Genomic DNA, 19,154 nt, shown 5'->3' on the forward strand with positions numbered 1-19,154 from the left:
CAAAAAAGGATTGATATTTTAAATGGTTGAGATTTAATACACTTAAAAATGAACCTAACTTATGGATAATTAAATGATTAATCCAATGACTCAAAAATTATGTTAAAATCTTAAAAAATAATATGGACTCTTGACATGAACCTGTTGTTATAAGTACCCCTCCAAAGCAGGGCGATCCAGCCACTTTGAGGGTACCCTCAGATTTTTTTAAAAAAAAAAAAAAATACTAAAATATAAGCCCACAAAAAAAATACCATTATATTATATTCCAAGGTCACCCTCATATTTAAAAAATGAAAACTATATACATATATCTACGCCTACAAAAAAACTACTATTATATATAATTATTCAAGCCCACATCATATAAAAATTTGAAACTTTTTTTACGGCTCCACCTGCTTTTTATGATTTTGTCCCCAAAAATACGGACTCTCTCTTTCTCTTTCTCATGTTATTCTCTTTTAAAATTTTTGAAGACTGAAATTGTTAAATTTTCACTACTTAAGGTGTCATAATTAGCTCCGCTTTCTGTTTTATAGATTTTAGGTATGTGTATTGTTCATTTCAATTTAGTTTATTTAAGGATTGAATCATTTTTTTTTTCTTTTTGAGGTTTTTTTATTCTAATTTGAGAGAAAAATACATGGACCTTGTGAGTTTATTTTGTGTTTTAAGAATAAATCTGCTTTCTCAAATTAAAACTTTAACTATATTTTAAATGACATTATTTTTCACCCGTCACCAACCATTTTCTTACATTCCAAATATCACTATTTAGCTGCTCAAAATTATTAAAGAAATTTGAGTTACTATCTATGTCTATACCAAGGAAATTCTCCTTTTTTTTAATTAATTCGTATTAAAAGTCAACACAATGTTGATTTGATTTAAGTTTTGGTTGATTTTAGCTTAGGTTAGGTCTGATAAAAGTCATGAAAATTTATATTGTAATCTTTGGAAGCAAAAAATTAAAAGAAGGTTTACTCAACACATTTACTCAAAATTACGCTTCTCATAGATTTATTCAAGTAGGAAATTATTGTATTATTACATTCTTTTCTCTGAGGTTCTTGATATAGTATTATTTTCTTCACTTAAGGTTTGGTGGTTTTTTAGAGTTTTTATTAGTTGTTTGACAAACAATTGTGGAACAAAAGAGACCCTCCCTCGGCAAAAATCCTAGATCTACCACTATGACTATAAGAATAATTTTTGGGTAAACCCAGTAATTTGTCTTTGGGTATAGCTAACTAGAGGGGCTAAAGGGCTTGCCATCCAATTTTTTTTTTTTTTTTTTTTGAGACCGGGGGTGTTCAGACCAGCTTGTATACACATCAACTAATCCCTCGGGACTTGAAGTTGGCAGTCGAGAAAATCTCCTCATGGCCACCCCTATTAGTAACCCATGATTGAACTCAGAACCTCTTGAATAATACACTCAAGAGTCCTAGTTAACCACTAGGCTACCCAGTGGTGGTTAAAGGTTTGCCATCTTGATTTAGCCATAAAGGGAGAGGTAATTTCAACTTATTTTCTCTTATTTGGATTCAGATTCATCTCGTTATGTTTTTTATAATTTTAATATTTTATTTTCATCAAACAAATAAATATTTAAGATAAACAAAAGTTTCAATGATTATAAAAATGTAGAATTAGATTATTAAAATTTAAGACTAGGGTTTATGTAAGATTCGATTTTAAAAATTAAAATAAAGTATGAGTGTATTTAGAAATTATAATGTTATTTCTACTTATTTAAATTTAAAGTTTGATTTGTCAAGACAAAAAATAAATTTTTATTATTTCTCGTAGTGTAAATATCATGGGCTTGGGCCTCGGGGATTCTATTGAAGCTCGGCCGATCATTCCAACCGATGGGATCATTTCTGTGGTGGATAAATAACTAAACAAACTACCATCTTCATTATCATCACTTTCACAGAGCTCCAATGGCTACTTTAAGTCTCAACAATCCCGCAAGAACGAAGAGCACAACTCTCAACTCTCACAAACCCATCTCTAAGATCACTTCCTTCACAAAACCAACGAAAGTCCTTTTCAATTTCTCGGCGAAAGCCCCGCCAAAACTTCACCATTTTCGACCAAACTCATCAGTGTCAGAGAGCTCAGTTTCAGTGCCAAAAGAAGCTGAAGTTGAAAGTGACGATTTTGAAGACGACCCAACTCAGGAACTGTGCTATCTTGATCCAGAAACTGATCCTGAGAGCATCACAGAATGGGAGCTGGACTTTTGTTCCAGGCCAATTCTCGATATCAGAGGAAAAAAATTATGGGAGCTTGTTGTGTGTGATGATTCACTTTCACTTCAATATACAAAGTACTTTCCTAATAATTTGATTAATAGTATCACTTTAAAGGAGGCTATTGAGACCATAAGTGAGGAGCTTGGAGTTCCTATACCTGAGAAAATCCGCTTCTTCAGGTGAAATTTATGGTAATTTTTAGTATATACCAATATCAAAATGTGCTTAAATTTTGCGTTTGTTTTGTGTTTATATGTAGAATTTTTCTTTTTATCATTGATGATTTTTTTTTTTTATTTTTTTTTTTTTTTGGGTGGTTTACAGGTCACAGATGCAAACTATAATAACAAAAGCATGTAAAGAGCTTAGTATTAAACCAATTGCAAGTAAAAGGGTGAGTGAATGGTTAATATTTTTGGAGAAGCATGGCATCAGATGAGAGTTTCGATTAAAATGAATTTAATGTTGAAATTTTTCAATGAAATCTTCAAGTTCTTTGTTATGTGTTGTTTTGTCTTCTTTTTTTTCAGTGTATATCACTACTTTTATGGTTGGATGAACGCTATGAGACAGTATATACAAAACATCCTGGTTTTCAGAAAGGGTCTAAGCCACTTTTGGCATTGGACAATCCTTTCCCAATGGAACTTCCTGAGAACTTAGTTGGAGAGAAATGGGCATTTGTTCAGTTGCCTTTTTCAGGTACTAAAACTGATATTCACTGATACAAGAATAAGATTCATGTTCTTCAAACCAAATGGCATCTCACTTTTGTACTCATTTTTCATTAATAAACCTGCACAAACATTTTTGTGTTTGAAGTTAAAACTTTAAATGGGGGAATAGTGCGCAATAACAACATTTAACAAGTTAAATTTTCGGGTATCCGACTGAATCTAAGAGGGGTTATAACTTACTTCTCTATAAAATTTCCTAGCCTTTACTAACTTTACTTTCTGTTTGCAGCTGTCCGGGAGGAGGTCTCATCCTTAGAAACAAAATTCGTGTTTGGCGCAAGTCTAGATTTGGATTTACTGGGGATTGAAGTTGATGAGAAAACTTTGATTCCAGGACTTGCTGTTGCAACTTCACGTGCAAAGCCATTAGCAGGTTTATTTACTTCTCCCTTTCATCTATGATCTATACATCAGCTAAGTGTTTCTTTTGTCAAGCTCTACTAAATACAATAGAACATAGCTGGGGTTCCTGCTTTAGTAGCAATGAGCTGTTACTCTAATGCTGAAAATTTTAATCAGCTTTCACTAATCACAACCTTTTATCCTAATATTGTAGACTACTTTTGAAATTTAGTTTCTGCATTTCATGAAAATATATTATAAAGGATGAAATGAAACCTTTAAATGTGCTATTGCAGCTTGGATGAATGGTCTGGAAGTCTGTTCAATCGAAGCTGACACTGCACGAGGCTCCTTGATTCTCTCTGTTGGAATTTCGACTTGTTATATTTATGCTAGTTATAAGAAAACCCCTGTTACGACAACTGAGGCTGAAGCTTGGGAAGCAGCAAAGAAAGCCTGTGGAGGTTTGCATTTCCTTGCCATTCAAGAGGACTTAGACTCAGAAGACTGTGTTGGATTTTGGCTTTTACTAGACTTGCCACCTCCACCTGTATAATTCCATCAAGAGTACATGTTATCACCAATTACTTCAAATGATTTCTCCCTCGTCAGATGTATTTTTGTCTTTCATTTCTACTATTCCAAGGTTACTTCCTTCAGTCAAGCTTAATAGTAGCTCTGTCTATTGTTAAAGGCAGGGCGGGTAAAGCAGAGGCAAAATGAAACTCTCCCCAGCGAGTGTTAGATATGATTTGGCTGATGCCCAACAATGAGCATTTTCCTTCCACCATTCTAACATATATAAAAATGAAAGGCCAAAATCAAGAAGCACAATCATACTGACATTAACAATCAACTGAGAAATGAAGCTTGGAATCCTGAAAATACCCAAGGGAATATTCCAGGCTCCGAATACCATAACAAATAAATTGAACATCCTCATACATTGACTGATTTCAATTTGCAAGTTCAGCAATGATCGGATGAACAAATAGAAATTCCCTATCTCGTGAAAATCTTTTTGGTGGATAAATGTGTGCATGGGGAGAGAGATATAAATATACATATATGTATATAGAACGTTGGAATTCAAACACTTTAATTTTCACATAAAATGTGCTATGCACAGAGTACCCATCAAAAGCACCCTTTTTTCACTAGATTGATACCTAAATATGGAGTCAATAACAGCTACATTTCAAATCAAGTATGCGTTCAAATACATTAGAAAAAAATAGCAACAAAAGAAAAAAAGAGGAGACGGTGTTCCTTCATCTGGAATCAATCCCGACGGAACAGAATAAAGTTCTTCGTTAGAAAAAAATCAGCAGCCCCAATGTGAGAGCATCTCTGGACTGCATAATTGGCCAGCACCACAAGCAACCAGAAAAGTATAATTTGAATTTCTAGGAGCCTGGGAGGATGGAGATTTGTCTCTTCATCTGTAAGAAGGAAGAAAGTCTCCAGATGAGATGATCAATTACAGAGCACAAAATAAATCCTTCAAGTTTTTGACCTCTTCTGCTTTTGAGGAACAAACCGAACCCCTTGCTTCCCAAGTTCCAAGGTCTTCACTCTACCATCATCTAATGTGATGGATAATGAGGAAGTACCTTCAATGGTGTCAGTAACCACTCCTTTATGCCTGGATTAAGAAAACAGTAAGAGTTAGTAGACCGGCCATGCACAAAAACTATAATCATTAGCATTTCATCAACAGATTTAAATAGGCAAATTAAATGGACACATTTAAACCATGAAATCAACATGATAGAAAAAGCTATATACGACCTTTTATTTCTCTTTCTTGTATATTGTGTTCCAAATTTTTTTCCAAGAAAAATACTCACCATGAATTGTCAGATGGCTGCTGCACTTCAACTCTCTTTCCAATTGCATCTTTACCCAATTTTTTTAAAATCCAGTTCGCATCCATTATCTCATCCATTAAACTGTCTTGATTCGATTGTGAAGCATCTTCATCTTCATTAAATGAGGATTTGTCTGTGAAGGGTGATGGTCTCCTTCTTTTTGACCGTTGGCCCTTAATTGAACTCTTTTCTTCCTCAAGTTGAGAAGCCTGAATATTCTGATTTTCAAGACTAGGTTTCCTGAATTTAAGCTTCAGTGAAGGCTTAAAATCCTTTGGTAATGAATGCAAAATTGGTGTATCATCATTGCTTTCCCCAAGCGCATCAGACCTGCCTTCCAATTGCTTCCCTGAAAGCTTGTCACCTCTTACTGAGGCAACCTCACCAGCAGACCCAGCTGTAGCCCTGCTTCCATCTTTGTTTCTTTTTCCTAATGATAATCGCATGTTTTCTGTTTCAAATCCATCAGCACCACTCCCTCTCCCAGTTTTGGTGTTTGGTTCAGAAATTTCTTGCCTGACTTTTCCAAATTTGATCACATTTCCATCTCTTCCTGAAATCTTCAAACCTCTTGAGTTGCCAGTGTGATCAACTCTGTCTCCTGCATATTGAAGAAATCAATGAATTTAATAACAGCAACTCCAAAGTAAATATCCTCCATTAAAAAATCTCAAGCAGTAGCTGCATGCAAAGGACTTAAGCCCACTAAACAAATTAATCTTGAGAACTAAAATTTACCATCACCAGATTTAGCACTGCCATCACGTCTATCCAGCACAAACTTGCTACTGGTTCTCTGCAGGCTTGCATCTTCAATGCCTGCTCATGAGTAAGAATTACATAAGCCATTTACCAGTGCGAGAGCAGGAGTACCATTAATCAGCTAATAAGAACTAAAATATTGTTTTCGAAGAAAGGATCTGAAACTGATAGGTTACATCCGCCGCAGTTTCTTTCAACCATAAAAAAGTATAAATAATTAAAGTCTAAACTCAAAAATTAAGAAAAAAAATGAGCCTTGAAACCTAGCTAGAAAATTGTGATATATTTAATAATCAATAATACTCCCTTTACCTTGATAACTCATTAAAACTTGCTCATCTCTACTTAGAATACAAATAACTTGGGAAGAAAAAAGATAGAACGATACCGTTTGTGGTTGTTACATCTTGTTCCTTTTGGCAGCTTGAAGCATCAGATCGAGGAGAGTTGGTAACATTTATTTTTCGTGCACCTAGATTTATAACTAATTTCTTTGCCTTTACAGTCTTAGACTTGCTACCATGTTTACCAGAGTCATCTCCACTATCCAAATCATGAGGTTTATTACTCTTGGATTTTACTCTAGATATCTTATCTTCATCACTCACCATCACCTCATCCACAAATTTGTGTTTCAAAACCCCTGGCTGATTAACAGAGCATACTCCTTCAGTATGACTTACAACCCCAGCGACAGAAGAAGATATATCTGGTCCTTCATTTTTAGGAGATTGCATGTCATCAAGCAAGCTGTGTCCCTGAGATAGAGCATCATGATGTTCTTCATAACTCTGCTGTGGTTCTGTTCTACTTGCCAAAGATGTAGGATATCCCTTTTTCTTGGGATACTTCTTATTTGACCATTTCTTTCCATGTTCCTTCTCCTTTTTTGGTGACTTATCAACTAATCCTTTGAGAGAGAGCTTCAAGGAACGCCCATACTCATTCTTTAGAACCGTATGACCATTTTCATCATCATCAGAATACGGTGAGATGGAAAATATTTCATCATCGGTAGGCAACCCTGCAGCAGCCCTCAAGCTAGCAATTAGATCTCTATCAGCCATATCTTTTCTTCTCCAAAGCTCACGAACAGCATCCTCAAGGTCCCTGACCTGGCAATATAGATTTAAATACAAAATTAAGGAGGAAAAAAAAAAAAAGAAAAAAGAAAAAAAACTAAATTAAACCAAAGAGAGAAAACAAAGATATAAGTGTCAAGTTCAACATTCTAAAAAAGAATCCTACTGCTACTCCTTGCTGCTGAAAGAGATAATGAAACAACTACCACAATAACAAACCTGGTAGCAATCCCCACGACATGTGGGACATTTATACTGTAGATTCCCATCAACTTGGAATTGCAGATACCTTTCATCACTGCAAAACAGGATTTTACAGAATAAACATCTCATATCTGAAAGGTATAAACTAGTTTAAAGCAGTCAAAATGGTCACTTCAGAAAAATTAGTCACACCAAGGAAGAATTCAAGGCAAATGATTAGCCACTTGTACTTCAGCACAACCAACAGATGAACCATAAACATAGATTCATTCAAGAGCTTTTTAAGTGCCTGTTTGCCCAAACCAATCAGACAAATCTGCCTAAGTCAGAAGAAACAGTATTGCCCTAAGGTGAACTAGTCTTTGCTAAAATAAAAGCCATGCAAATAAAACAGCCAATTCCCAGGACTGCTTTAAAACACAGCTAGCCTACATTGTAGCCAACCTCAGGCAGTGAGTGGATTACGACTACCCTAGCTCTAATTTTTTTTTTTTTTTTTTTAATTTTTTATATAGGAAACTTGGATGTGCATATTACAGTAAAAACACTTCGATAAATAGCTTATCCTAGCTAAACAGACCCTAAATAGCTAAATAGAAAATTTGAAAGACAGACAAAGAAATCATCATCAACAACCCCACGTGTACTGTAAAAGTATTTATCAGATATCAAATCGTACTAAGAAAAAGTTTTTGACTATCATGCACGCAAGTAACTGCCACCAAAATTTATAATCAGATCAACACAAATAGGAATGATAGAATGATCTCAATCTACCTCAAAAACTCACATAAACACGAGACAGCATGGTAGAAATAAGCTCAATGTATTCATCAATGAACGAGGGCAGCAACAAACCTGATTCCATCACATTGGCAGTGCACCCAACGCTGGCAAACATCACAGCAAACCATCGGTGTTGATTCTGAGTCTCTATAAACCTACATGGTTTGGCCAAAACATCTAGTCAAACTCATTCATAAAAAATATTGAAAACAGACATAATGTTATTTGTTACACACCCCCATAAATTTATATCAAAAGCAAGACAGAAGCAAAGATGAAATAACAGATTGCAAATGCATGTTCTTCTATTTTTTTACTACAGACATTACAACTGCCAGACCATGACAGTACTATGATATTTCCACCAATCACAAGGAATTTGATTGATGACATATAAAGCTGTGCAACCAGCACAACAACCAAACAAATAGATAAAATAAATAAAGATAATCACATAAGAAGAAGATCAACATTCCTCGAGAAAGATTATACCTTCAAACAAACAGGGCAGTAATTACCCTTCACAAACAATCTTCCACAAGCATCACAACAAGTGTATCCCAGAAACCACCTGTAAGATTAAAAAAGAAATGATAAACCGTCCTGCTAATGACAGGGAGTTACCAGATATACAGAACACAGGTAATAAAAAATTCATCATTACCGCACGCTTAGGCCATTTCCTGGGACATTGGATCCACAGCTATGGCACCTTGTATGCTTCGGGCACAAATATGGTCCAGAACTAACATTCTACACCATCCAAAAACAAATAAATAAATCATGATATTTTAACTAGGCATGAAGCAGAGACATGAGAAACAGACAAAACCTTGTGTGGTGGATGCTGACAGTAACAATGATAAGCACCGTCACACCTTCTACAGAACATAAACTTATTGGGATCTCCAGTTCGTCGACAAATCTAAAGAAAGAAGAAAAGGTTGAATTGTAAGTGCGATGCAAAATTTGATGATAAAATATGAAATATCTTGATTCTCTGCAACCTTTTCTGCAGAAGGATTAGCAAAAAAAATAAGTGGCTGGAAAGATGCCAGGTCTATGATAAATTGGCAATCATCATAACCAGGGTACAGTGTGAAAGAAAGAAGAATGTATTTGATCTTTCACACACCAAAAGAAATAAGAATGGTAGTAAAACTACTAAACATATGTTGAAGTACCTCACAAGTTCGGCAAGATGGGCACTTCCAGGAACTCCAATGAAATAAATCTACAAATGAGGCCCAATATGAGAAAAGTATTAACTTGTAGCATCACAACTTTGGGGCCATAATATAATACCTCTGTTTTGCGCCCAATTTTTCAAGCAGTTCCTGTGGTACTTCTTGCCACAACTTTTGCAGGAAAGCATCCTCCTTGCTCTTTCACTCCCTTCATTTTCACCCACGAAGCAAAGCCGGCACATTACGTTCGCGTTTGACTGGCCCTGTTCTTCTCCAGCAACTTCTTTTGAGGCAAGCTGTACAAGGGGAAGAAATTAGTGATTTGCAATCTAATGAACTAACAAGGGTCCCTTTTGCAGTTTGCAAGTTAGTGAAGACTATACTTCATAAAGAAAACACTTAAGCAAGCACTTTCACACAATTTTTAGAAGATAATGAACCCAACTATAACTAATTAATTAAATAACACAAAATTTCATTGCATAAGCTCATAACAACCACATTAATTTGAAAAAAGTTAAAGTAGTAAGAAATCAATAAAATCACCTTTAAAACCCTATCGAAGCAAACTTTCAAAAATATAACACAAATTGAGGAGAAAAAAATAGAGCACTCCTATATATATATATATATATACACACACACACACACACACACACACACTAAACTCATTATTGTAAATTGAGTAAACTAAATTGAAAATTAACAAATAACACTAACTGATCAAATTCTGACACACACATACAAATATTCGATTAAAAAATAAACAATATAATCAACCCAAAAGATTAAGCTGAATTTCAAAAACCCAAACCAATTTTCAACATTTAACCAAAGCTGGCATAAACAGCAAAAACAAGATCACAATAAAAAGTAGACAATAGCAAAATGCAAGAACCGAACCGCAATATCACCGGACTCGAACCGTCTCGCATAATCCTCGGCAGCAACCATGGCCGCGGCGGCCTTGCGTTGCAAAGCCACACGTTTAGTCTGCGCGGACACGGCAGCAGCGGCCTCTTCGGCCGCATCAGCGGCAGCGGCAGCAACAGAAGGTCCATCGACAACAACCGGCTGCTGCGGCGGCGGCGGAGGTTGCGGAAGTTCAGGAACGCTGACCTGAACAGTACTCCCCTCTTTCGAAACCCTAATCTTCCCCCAAGGATCGTCAAGAAACTGCTCCACCAAAACGACCTCGTGTAGGAAGTCGTTCCGCGCCTTCGCACTCTGAACGCTCCGCGGAAACCCTAGCGTGCAAAAGCAAATTCGCTTGCTACAAAACAACCACCACAAAAAACAAACAACAACACAACAGAGAAAGCGTTTATTTGAACATGAACAGAGAGGTCGCGAGAGCAGAAACAAAATGAAGGAACGAACGAACGAGAGAGAAATAGAAGAGAGCTTTATTCTTATTTAGAGAGACAATAATTTGTAATAAAAATAATAATAATACCATGTAATTGGGCAAGCAACGTGAAAGGCCATAGTGTGAGTGAGTGATTTTGAGTCAGATTTTCAATTTCGAGTTTTGGGGAGATTTTTAGAATTTAGAGATCGCTCGCGCTTTAAAAAAATAATATAAAATAAAATCTTTTTTAAAATTTTATTTTATATTATTTATTTAATTTTGTTTTTAAGTAATCGCCTACACGGCCATGTCTCTCTCTCCCTTGCTCTTTTTCTGTCTTCCTGTTTGTGTAATGTGTGTGATCCGGTTTGGTCACTGTGTTTCTTCTTAATAAAGCGGTGCCGTTTGGGCTTTTGGGCTTTGGGCAATTTGAAAGGAGATCCGGATCTAAAATAACGACCAATGAGAAACTTACATGTGGCTGTAACTTGTTTAATACCACTTGTAACAATCAATTATCTTGTATAAATGTAATGTTGAATTCGGTTGTTAATCAAACATGACTTAGGTTTAGGTTGGGATTTTTGTAACTTTTTTCATACTTATTTATTTAAAAATAATCAACATTAAATATAATTCTATTTGGCGTTTGTTTTGTTAAATTTTAGAATTATTTTTTATTGTAAGAAATAACATATAACTCAAGACCAAAATAAGTATTTTTTAAATAAAGTTTTTACTATTGTTTGACCATATTAAAATTTAATTCTTCTAAATAAAAAGTTAAAAACTGGTCAGCGATGACAGATGAATTTTTTAGCGACAAGTTGGTTGATATCGTCAACATCGTTATACTTGTTAATCGATGATTTATACAATAATGTTGGTGATATTATCAAATATTGTGTTGTTTTGTAACAACAGGCTTACAAAGTTTCGGCCGAACTTAGTAACCCGTCACAACAAAATGTCGCCTTAGTTGTGACCTCATATGCTTTGTATACAATTAGGTTACAACATGTATACATTCTTATATATAAGCATTTGTTGAAGTGCAGACTAAAACGATGCAGTTTTAGAGCTCAAATGAAACGCTGCACTTCGATATTTGTCTATGATGAATCCTGATCGTTAACCCAAATCTGATCTAATGGATGAAGAAGCTTTATTAAGTCAACAATATAAAAAGGGACAATGCATAATAAAAAGGGCTGGGTTTTTGTCTCTGGTTGAATAGCTTTACATTCACGTTTTCTCTCTATTAAAGGTCTTAGATTGATCTTTGAAATCTTTGTAACTTGTGTCATTGGGTAATCTGTTAGTCAATTAGGAGGGCTTCTTTGCTCTTGTTCTTGGGGATTACAAGTGAGTATCTCTAGGATTAGTTACTGTGAGGATTTCTTGTAATCGTTGAAAGTTTGATTGGGTTTGTACTTGTTCTTGGTTGAATTTTGTTCTAAAAAGTACTGCAGTGAGCTCTCCCATTTCCGAAGCTTAACGTGGACGTAGCTTACCCAATTTGGATAAGTGAACCACAATAAAATCTGTGTGTTGTGTTGGTTCTTGTTTTTCTTTGTGGTTTGTGTGATATTTGATCTATGGGTATTGTCGTTTAGTTCTAACAGCATTGTAGTATGAGAGATATAATTTTGAAGTCATAAATTTTTAGACATCACTTTTGCACATGTATGATTGGTACCTGTGAGAAGTGTTAGAAATTAAATTTATCTCACATCGCCAAGTTGATGGATTGTTATATATATGTAATCCGACTCTCTCTTCTTTTAAACTAACTTTCGAGGACGAGTTCTACCCAATATATTTTTCTTATATGATGCATTCATAGACATGATTAAACTTGCTTATAGAAGTTGAAATTAAATCCATTTTAGAATAAATTTTAATTAACCAAACACACATTGAACAAATTTCATCCTATGATTTTTCAAATTAAACTTGTTTTATTGATATTAATTTTCTTTTTGGGAACGGTTTAAAGTTTATGTTGAGGACAATAATACAATACAAAAGAGAAATAGAATTTGATAAAAGGAAAAGAATAGGGGTAAATTAGTTAAATCATTTTGAAAGTATTTAAATAGGATATAATTTTAAATAGCAGTCAAATAATTTGTTTATTTATGTTTTACCATGGTAGATAATTCTTAATCAAATAGGATTAGGAAAACAAAATAAAATTAATTAATGTTTCTTAAATTACAAATCCTAAATAATTTAAAATAGGAAACAAACTTTACTTTAAATTTAAAATCCTAAATAAAATAGTGTTACTAGAAGTAGGGGTGTTCGGTTCCGGGTACCCTGTACTTTTTTAAGGAATCGGAACCGGAACCAACGGTTCCTTGAAATTTGGAAACAGAACTGGAACCATCGGTTCCGGTTCCTAGGTACCCAGAATAAGAACCTGTAACAACGGTTCCGATTCTAGTTCTAAGCATCCTATAAAATTCATAACCCCCCAAAAGTTTTTAAAAATGCAAAAAAACCCTTAAAAACTTACAAATACCCCGCCACCTGACACTTGTTAACAAAAATAAAATTACAAATTATAAATTGAAAATTACAAACTCCATTACTTTGTAAAGGTAGATTCTTAAAAGTCAAATCAACTTACTTTAAATGTTATGAAATATAAATATAAATATATTCACATTATTTTTTCTACAAAAGTTTTTATTAACCCCCCTAATATTTAATTTTATTTTATATTAGTCTCGGTTCCTGGTTCCAGTTCCTAAAATTTGGAACCGGTAGGTTTTTGGAACCGGAACCTACCCATTAACGATTGGTTATGGGTAGGAACCGGAACCAAACCCAGGGTACTGGCCGGTTTCGGTTCCAACCGGTTCTTTTGAACACCCCCAACTAGAAGTAGTTACTTGCTATATTTCTAATGGCTATTTGAGACTAAAGAATGAAGGAGAGGATTGGGTTTTTCATTTTTTTGTTTTCCATTTTTTTGTGTTTTTTTTAATTTAGGAGGATTGAAAGAGGAAAATAAAGAGAGGACATGGGTTTAGAGAGAAGAGAGTGGATTTGAAAGAAGTAAAGGGTATTTTCGTCTTTACAATGATTATACTCTGTCAGTTCTCACAAACATATATTAATGACGGGTGGAAAGTTGTTTTTCTCAAAGTTTTTGGGTAGAAAAATGTAATTACGCCAAACCTTGGGTGGGAAATTGTTATTCCATTCCCTTTACATCATTCAATTTGGAAGGCTAGCTTTCATCAATTCCACCTATCACACAAGTTTCACTTACATTTCTCATTCACAGATGTGGATATTTGATATGTTTTAAAGAAGTATTACCAAATATTTTTATTTAAAAAAAAAAACATATTTTTATCAAAACCACCCTAGTTTTTAAAATTACACTCAAACATCTCTAATAACTCTATAGCATCAAACTAATTTTATTATTATAAGAGGTTATAATTTAATAGAGATATTGTTACAAAAATTATTGTTTTGATTCAGTTATCTTTAGCACAAGTGGTATGAAGGTAAAATATGCACTATATTAATAATTAATTAATAAAAGCAATATATAGTCAATGTATAGACATTGATAAAAAGATAAACATAGTTTCAAAAACTAGTATATGTGTCTATGTAGTGTTGAGAAATATGCAAAGTTATCATAATTCTTAAAGGATGATATTATGCTTATAAAGTCTTTTCACTAACTTTCTTTCATAAACGCGACATGACAGTTCGTAATAGGTCCCGCATGTCCAACAATGGGTCTTGCCTGACCAATTGTGAATTGACCAATTACGAACTGCCACGTCCCGTTTGTGAGAGAATGTTAGTGAGAAAAGTTTATCCATTTATCTTTATTGATTCTTAAAACATCTTGAGACTACATCTTGCTTCAATTGTACTAGTTTTCAAGTTTTCTGGGTCAATTACACACACTGGACAAGCAGTTTGTTAATGTAAGTATTCTTCTTGTTCCCTATTTTATTCAGGTATTAATAAATTTGACCACTTTACCCTTCTATCCGTAATAGAATTAAAGAATGGATGTATTTGTCTATTTTATAAAACTTTTGGGTCCAAACTTATCGGATGAAAAAAACTTATCGGATGAAAATGTAATCACTCCTGCGTTTCCTTGAATTTAAGGAGCAAAAACGGCACCGGATCAAACATTTGCCCACCAAGGATAAAAACGCTCAGTCTGCGATTATTAAAAATCTTCGGAGCTGGGAGCTTCTGCTAGAGGGTGAAGAAAAGAGAGACGAAGCCATGAATGCTCCTGACCGTTACGAACGTTTCGTCGTTCCCGAAGGGACCAAAAAGTAATCTTGCCTCTCCAAAACACTCTCTATTAAGCTCACTGTTTTCTGTCGTTCTAGTTTTGTGTTGTTTTTGTTTTTTCTTTCCTGAAATTTTTGATCATAGGGTTTCTTACGAGAGAGACACGAAGATCATCAACGCGGCGTCGTTTACTATAGAGAGAGAAGAGCACACTATCGGCAACATTCTTCGCATGTACTTTTTGAATCTCATTTAATCATTTTTGTTATTTGAAACTTGATTGAACCCTAATTGCTCTTTTGTTTATTGATGATTAGGCAATTACATAGAGACGAGAATGTGCTGTTCGCTGGTTACAAGCTCCCTCACCCTCTTCAGTATAAAATCATTGTTAGGGTTAGTATATTTGCTATTCTTTTTAATTGTCTGTATTTTTGTTAGTATAGCTTGATTTAATTTATTTGTGTTTTTAATGGTTCAATTACCTATTAGATGCTGATTGCAATTGGATAATCATTTTTCAAGTTTATAGTCATTAGTTCAAACCATTGTCTTCAGGAATTGGGGTTGAGGAAATTTTAGCTGGAGAGTGCATCCTTGCATGAGTTCTCAAAGCATGATAATGTTTCACCTGGTGGTTGTAGAGAAATGGGCAATGCTGTTCAAGATAACACTATTTATTTTGTAAGACTCATAAGGATTTTAGTGGAAATGAAAAAATTAATAAGCTAAAATCTCCTGTATTGCCATCGTTACTAGTTGTGTGCAATTGTTCAATGCTTAATTTGGTTGCAACATCTCAGTTTGACGAAAACAGATATTGTTTGATTGTTTGTTTGGTAATTGGCTGAATGAGGAAACAAATAACCTATTTACATTTTTTTTTTTTTTTTTTTGGTGTGGAGTTGGTTAGTTGAATTAACCTATTTGAGGTCTAATAAACAAACATTAAATTTATTGACGGAATACATCGATATTCTTATTGAAAATGAGAATTCTATTGACTGTAAGATTAGCCCTTTTTGGAATTTTTTCATGTATGCTTATGACATTTTCTTTAATTTGTTAATATTGGTGTCCTAACTAATTTGATGTAATTATGTAGATTCACACCACAAGCCAGTCCTCACCGATGCAGGCATATAACCAGGCTATCAATGATCTAGATAAGGAACTTGACACCCTGAAAAGCTCATTTGAGGTGTGGCATCTCTTTTCTGGTCCTTTTTTAATCATTTAACTTTAAGCATCTTCTCTCTCTCTCTCTCTCTCTCCCTGTAGGTATGATGTGATTAAATATTTTGTTGCTGTATGTTGTCATGTTCTTGAGAAAATTGAAGTGCTTTGCATAATATTGCATCAGAAATACAAGCTTAAACTTTATTTTCTTAAATAAACTCATGTGACGAGCATATATTTTTCCATTTGATCATACAATTTAGTTATGAAGTACTTAATACATTCTTGTAGAAAATGGTGCCTTGATTGTAATGCAATAGTTTGGTGTTTGGTTGACATTAGCATGCCGAATATGGGTGCTTCGCTTCTTTTTGAAGCATTTTATTCAAGCATCATATTTTGGTGAGTGTGATTGGGAACTTGTGGTGAATGGTTGTCAATAGACATTTTTTGTGTTCTGCATCTATTAAAGTTGGTTTTGTTGGATGAATATTTCATGCTCATAACTAAGTCAGTTTGGGAACATAAATCTTTAAGTTGAGATTCGATGTGGTAAGAAGAGAAAAGGAAGCTGGAACAGATCTTGTTTGCTGATTAGAACTTTGAAGAAATCTGTTGGGTAGGTTCCAAATTCCAGAGTACCACTTGGAGCCTTTAACATTATAAACTTTTCTCTAGGTTTTTATACTCTTCCATTTATAAAATGCCCTGCAGAAAGAAATCTGGTAGAAATGCCTGCTGAAGTTTTGTATTGAACTGTGGGTTTTATTTCTTTTTCTTCTACACCTTTAATATGGGTGAGGTACATGCACCAGGGCTGTATCAATTATTGCAATTTTTTTTTATTACATTTTTTTTCTAGCAGCATTAAGATTAGAGTGGTGCTATCCTGTGTGTGGAAAAAATCAAAGTTGTGTAAATTATTCTATGATTCTACTGCATCAGACAGTTGCTTATGCTTGCACAGATTTGTCTGAGTGAGGTTAATGACAATGAATGGTTTTCTATCATAAATTTTCATACTTATATCAGCTTGAGATGTTTGGTCAAATGATTAATATTGGCCATCTAAAGCAAATGTAAGTCAAAATCACAGAAGCCTGATATGTAACTGAGAAGTGTTCAGTAGAAGTGTGTTCCAGATGCTTGGCATAAATTCATAATATTATTTTAAGTAGAAGAAATAAACCCTGCTAAACTTTCAAGTTTTTAGCTCTATGTTGTGTTGATTTTAACTTGATTTCTTACATTTTTAAGTGTGTCTGTTTGTAGGCTGAGATCGCGAAGCATTCAAGAGACTATTAATGTACATTTCAACAGCATTTGGTTAGAAGATGGGTGTTTGGTGCCGGACAGAAGCTAAGAAATGCTGATTATTGTAATGAACTAATGTTTTGAGTGATGAATGCTTAGTTGTGTACTTGAGGCTTTTGTCAAAGCACTGGTAGTTATCCTGAATATCGAGACGTTTTGCAGCATGTGGAACCACCTTTTAGTTTCTTGTATTATGAACATTCAAGTAATATGAGTTTCCACATGTTTGATCCACCTCATACCATTTCTAAAAGCTTCTTTTTTTATTTTTCCATAAGTCTTGAGCTAATCTTTCTGGGATTAAATTTTACATCCCCAACTAGACCCAAGTCTTGGCTACATGTTTTACATAGAATTCTGAGAATCTTCATAAGAGTAGAGTTTAAGAATAACTAATATGCATATTAACTACAGCCCAGTGCGCCGACTTGTGGCCGGATGGATAGAGGGGTGCATGGTTATAAGTGCTCCCCCAGTCTTGAGTTCGAGTTGTACCAAGGGGTGAACAATTGCCATGTCGAAAAAAATGCATAATAACGATCTTCGCAACATGAACACATTGGGCGAAAGCCGCGAAACATGAATTACAGAATTCAATAATATTACCTTTCATGTTTGGGAAGAATTTTTGTTTTTAGAGCTCAAATGAAACGCTGCACTTCGATATTTGTCTATGATGAATCCTGATCGTTACCCAAACTGATCTATGTGAAGAAGCTTTCATTAAGTCAAATATAAAAGGGGATGCATAATAAAAGGGCTGGGTTTTTGTCTCTGGTTGAATAGTTTACATTCACGTTTTCTCTCTTAAAGGTCTTAGATTGATCTTTGAAATCTTTGTAACTTGTGATTGGGTAATCTGTTAGTCAATTATGAGGTTCTTTGCTCTTTGTTCTTGGGGATTCAGTTGAGTATCTCTAGGATAGTTACTGTGAGGAATTTCTTTGTAATCGTTGAAAGTTTGATTGGTTTGTACTTGTTCTTGGTTGATTTTGTTCTAAAAAGTCTGCATGAGCTCTCCCATTTCCGAGCTTAACGTGGACGTAGCTTACCCAATTTGGATAAGTGAACCACAATAAAATCTGTGTGTTGTGTTGGTTCTTGTTTTTTTTGTGGTTTGTGTGATATTTGATCTTGGTATTGTCGTTTAGTTCTAATTGTAGTATGAGAGATATAATTTTGAAGTCATAAATTTTTAGACATCACTTTTGCACATGTATGATTGGTACTATGAGAAGTGTTAAATTAATTTTCTCACATCGCCAAGTATGGGATTGTTTATATATAATATTATCCGACTCTCTCTTCTTTTAAACTAACTTTCGAGGACGAAGTTCTACCAATAATTTTTCTTATATGATGCATTCATAGACATGATTAAACTTGCTTATAGAAGTTGAAATTAAATCCATTTTAGAATAAATTTTAATTAACCAAACACACATTGAACAAATTTCATCCTATGATTTTTCAAATTAAACTTTGTTTTATTGATATTAATTTTCTTTTTGGGAAGGTTTAAAGTTTATGTTGAGGACAATAATAAAAGAGAATAGAATGATAAAGGAAAGAATAGGGTAAATTAGTTAAATCATTTTGAAAGTATTTAAATAGGATATATTTTAAATAGCAGTCAAATAATTTGTTTTTTATGTTTTACCATGGAAGATAATTCTTAATTAAATAGGTTAGGAAAAAAATAAAATTAATTAATGTTTCTTAAATATAAATCCTATATATTTAAATAGGAAACAAACTTTACTTTAAATTTAAAATCCTAATTAA

At 34.1% G+C, this 19,154-nt stretch overlaps 3 protein-coding genes across 4 annotated transcripts; 2 read left to right on the forward strand and 1 right to left on the reverse strand.

Moving 5' to 3' along the window:
- The first annotated feature begins 1,903 nt into the window (after positions 1-1,903).
- LOC116132279 (protein TAB2 homolog, chloroplastic) lies at positions 1,904-4,101 on the forward strand. Its single transcript, XM_031417935.1, has 5 exons — positions 1,904-2,446; positions 2,592-2,661; positions 2,798-2,969; positions 3,234-3,377; positions 3,643-4,101. The coding sequence occupies exons 1-5, from the start codon at positions 1,953-1,955 to the stop codon at positions 3,900-3,902; spliced, it is 1,140 nt and encodes a 379-aa protein (XP_031273795.1). The 5' UTR covers positions 1,904-1,952; the 3' UTR covers positions 3,903-4,101.
- A 376-nt stretch (positions 4,102-4,477) lies between these two features.
- Positions 4,478-10,921, reverse strand: LOC116132240. 2 transcript variants are annotated; one of them, XM_031417890.1, is made up of 13 exons: positions 10,695-10,921; positions 10,142-10,511; positions 9,357-9,534; positions 9,236-9,285; positions 8,884-8,976; positions 8,716-8,804; positions 8,544-8,622; positions 8,124-8,206; positions 7,281-7,359; positions 6,368-7,094; positions 5,962-6,036; positions 5,197-5,818; positions 4,478-4,991 (listed from the first exon to the last, which is right to left on the reverse strand). In XM_031417890.1, exons 1-13 carry the CDS (start codon positions 10,724-10,726, stop codon positions 4,850-4,852), a joined length of 2,619 nt encoding a protein of 872 aa, XP_031273750.1. In that variant the 5' UTR covers positions 10,727-10,921; the 3' UTR covers positions 4,478-4,849. The 2 variants fall into 2 exon arrangements, with proteins under 2 accessions (XP_031273750.1, XP_031273749.1); XM_031417889.1 differs by having other exon boundaries at positions 5,956-6,036; positions 10,695-10,919.
- Positions 10,922-14,779: 3,858 nt separating this feature from the next.
- LOC116132293 (DNA-directed RNA polymerases II, IV and V subunit 11-like) lies at positions 14,780-17,608 on the forward strand. The gene is made up of 5 exons (XM_031417954.1): positions 14,780-14,917; positions 15,021-15,110; positions 15,194-15,272; positions 15,982-16,077; positions 17,328-17,608. The coding sequence occupies exons 1-5, from the start codon at positions 14,865-14,867 to the stop codon at positions 17,358-17,360; spliced, it is 351 nt and encodes a 116-aa protein (XP_031273814.1). The 5' UTR covers positions 14,780-14,864; the 3' UTR covers positions 17,361-17,608.
- The last annotated feature ends 1,546 nt before the right edge of the window (positions 17,609-19,154 follow it).

Source organism: Pistacia vera, unplaced genomic scaffold (genome assembly GCF_008641045.1).
Source record: "Pistacia vera cultivar Batoury unplaced genomic scaffold, PisVer_v2 Contig25, whole genome shotgun sequence".
NCBI classification, from domain to species: Eukaryota; Viridiplantae; Streptophyta; class Magnoliopsida; order Sapindales; family Anacardiaceae; genus Pistacia; species Pistacia vera.

Bases quoted from the DNA above. Each gene is read 5' to 3' on its own strand.
- LOC116132279 (XM_031417935.1), top strand. From the start codon at position 1,953: ATGGCTACTTTAAGTCTCAACAATCCCGCAAGAACGAAGAGCACAACT. The intron at 2,447-2,591 runs GTGAAATTTATG...GGTGGTTTACAG, and splicing joins GAGAAAATCCGCTTCTTCAG to GTCACAGATGCAAACTATAA. The intron at 3,378-3,642 runs GTTTATTTACTT...GTGCTATTGCAG, and splicing joins ACGTGCAAAGCCATTAGCAG to CTTGGATGAATGGTCTGGAA.
- LOC116132240 (XM_031417889.1), bottom strand. From the start codon at position 10,726: ATGGCCTTTCACGTTGCTTGCCCAATTACATG. The intron at 7,095-7,280 runs GTTTGTTATTGT...CTATATTGCCAG, and splicing joins GTCGTGGGGATTGCTACCAG to GTCAGGGACCTTGAGGATGC. The intron at 4,992-5,196 runs GTGAGTATTTTT...TTCTTAATCCAG, and splicing joins CAGCCATCTGACAATTCATG to GCATAAAGGAGTGGTTACTG.
- LOC116132293 (XM_031417954.1), top strand. From the start codon at position 14,865: ATGAATGCTCCTGACCGTTACGAACGTTTCGTCGTTCCCGAAGGGACC. The intron at 15,111-15,193 runs GTACTTTTTGAA...ATTGATGATTAG, and splicing joins ATCGGCAACATTCTTCGCAT to GCAATTACATAGAGACGAGA. The intron at 15,273-15,981 runs GTTAGTATATTT...GTAATTATGTAG, and splicing joins AGTATAAAATCATTGTTAGG to ATTCACACCACAAGCCAGTC.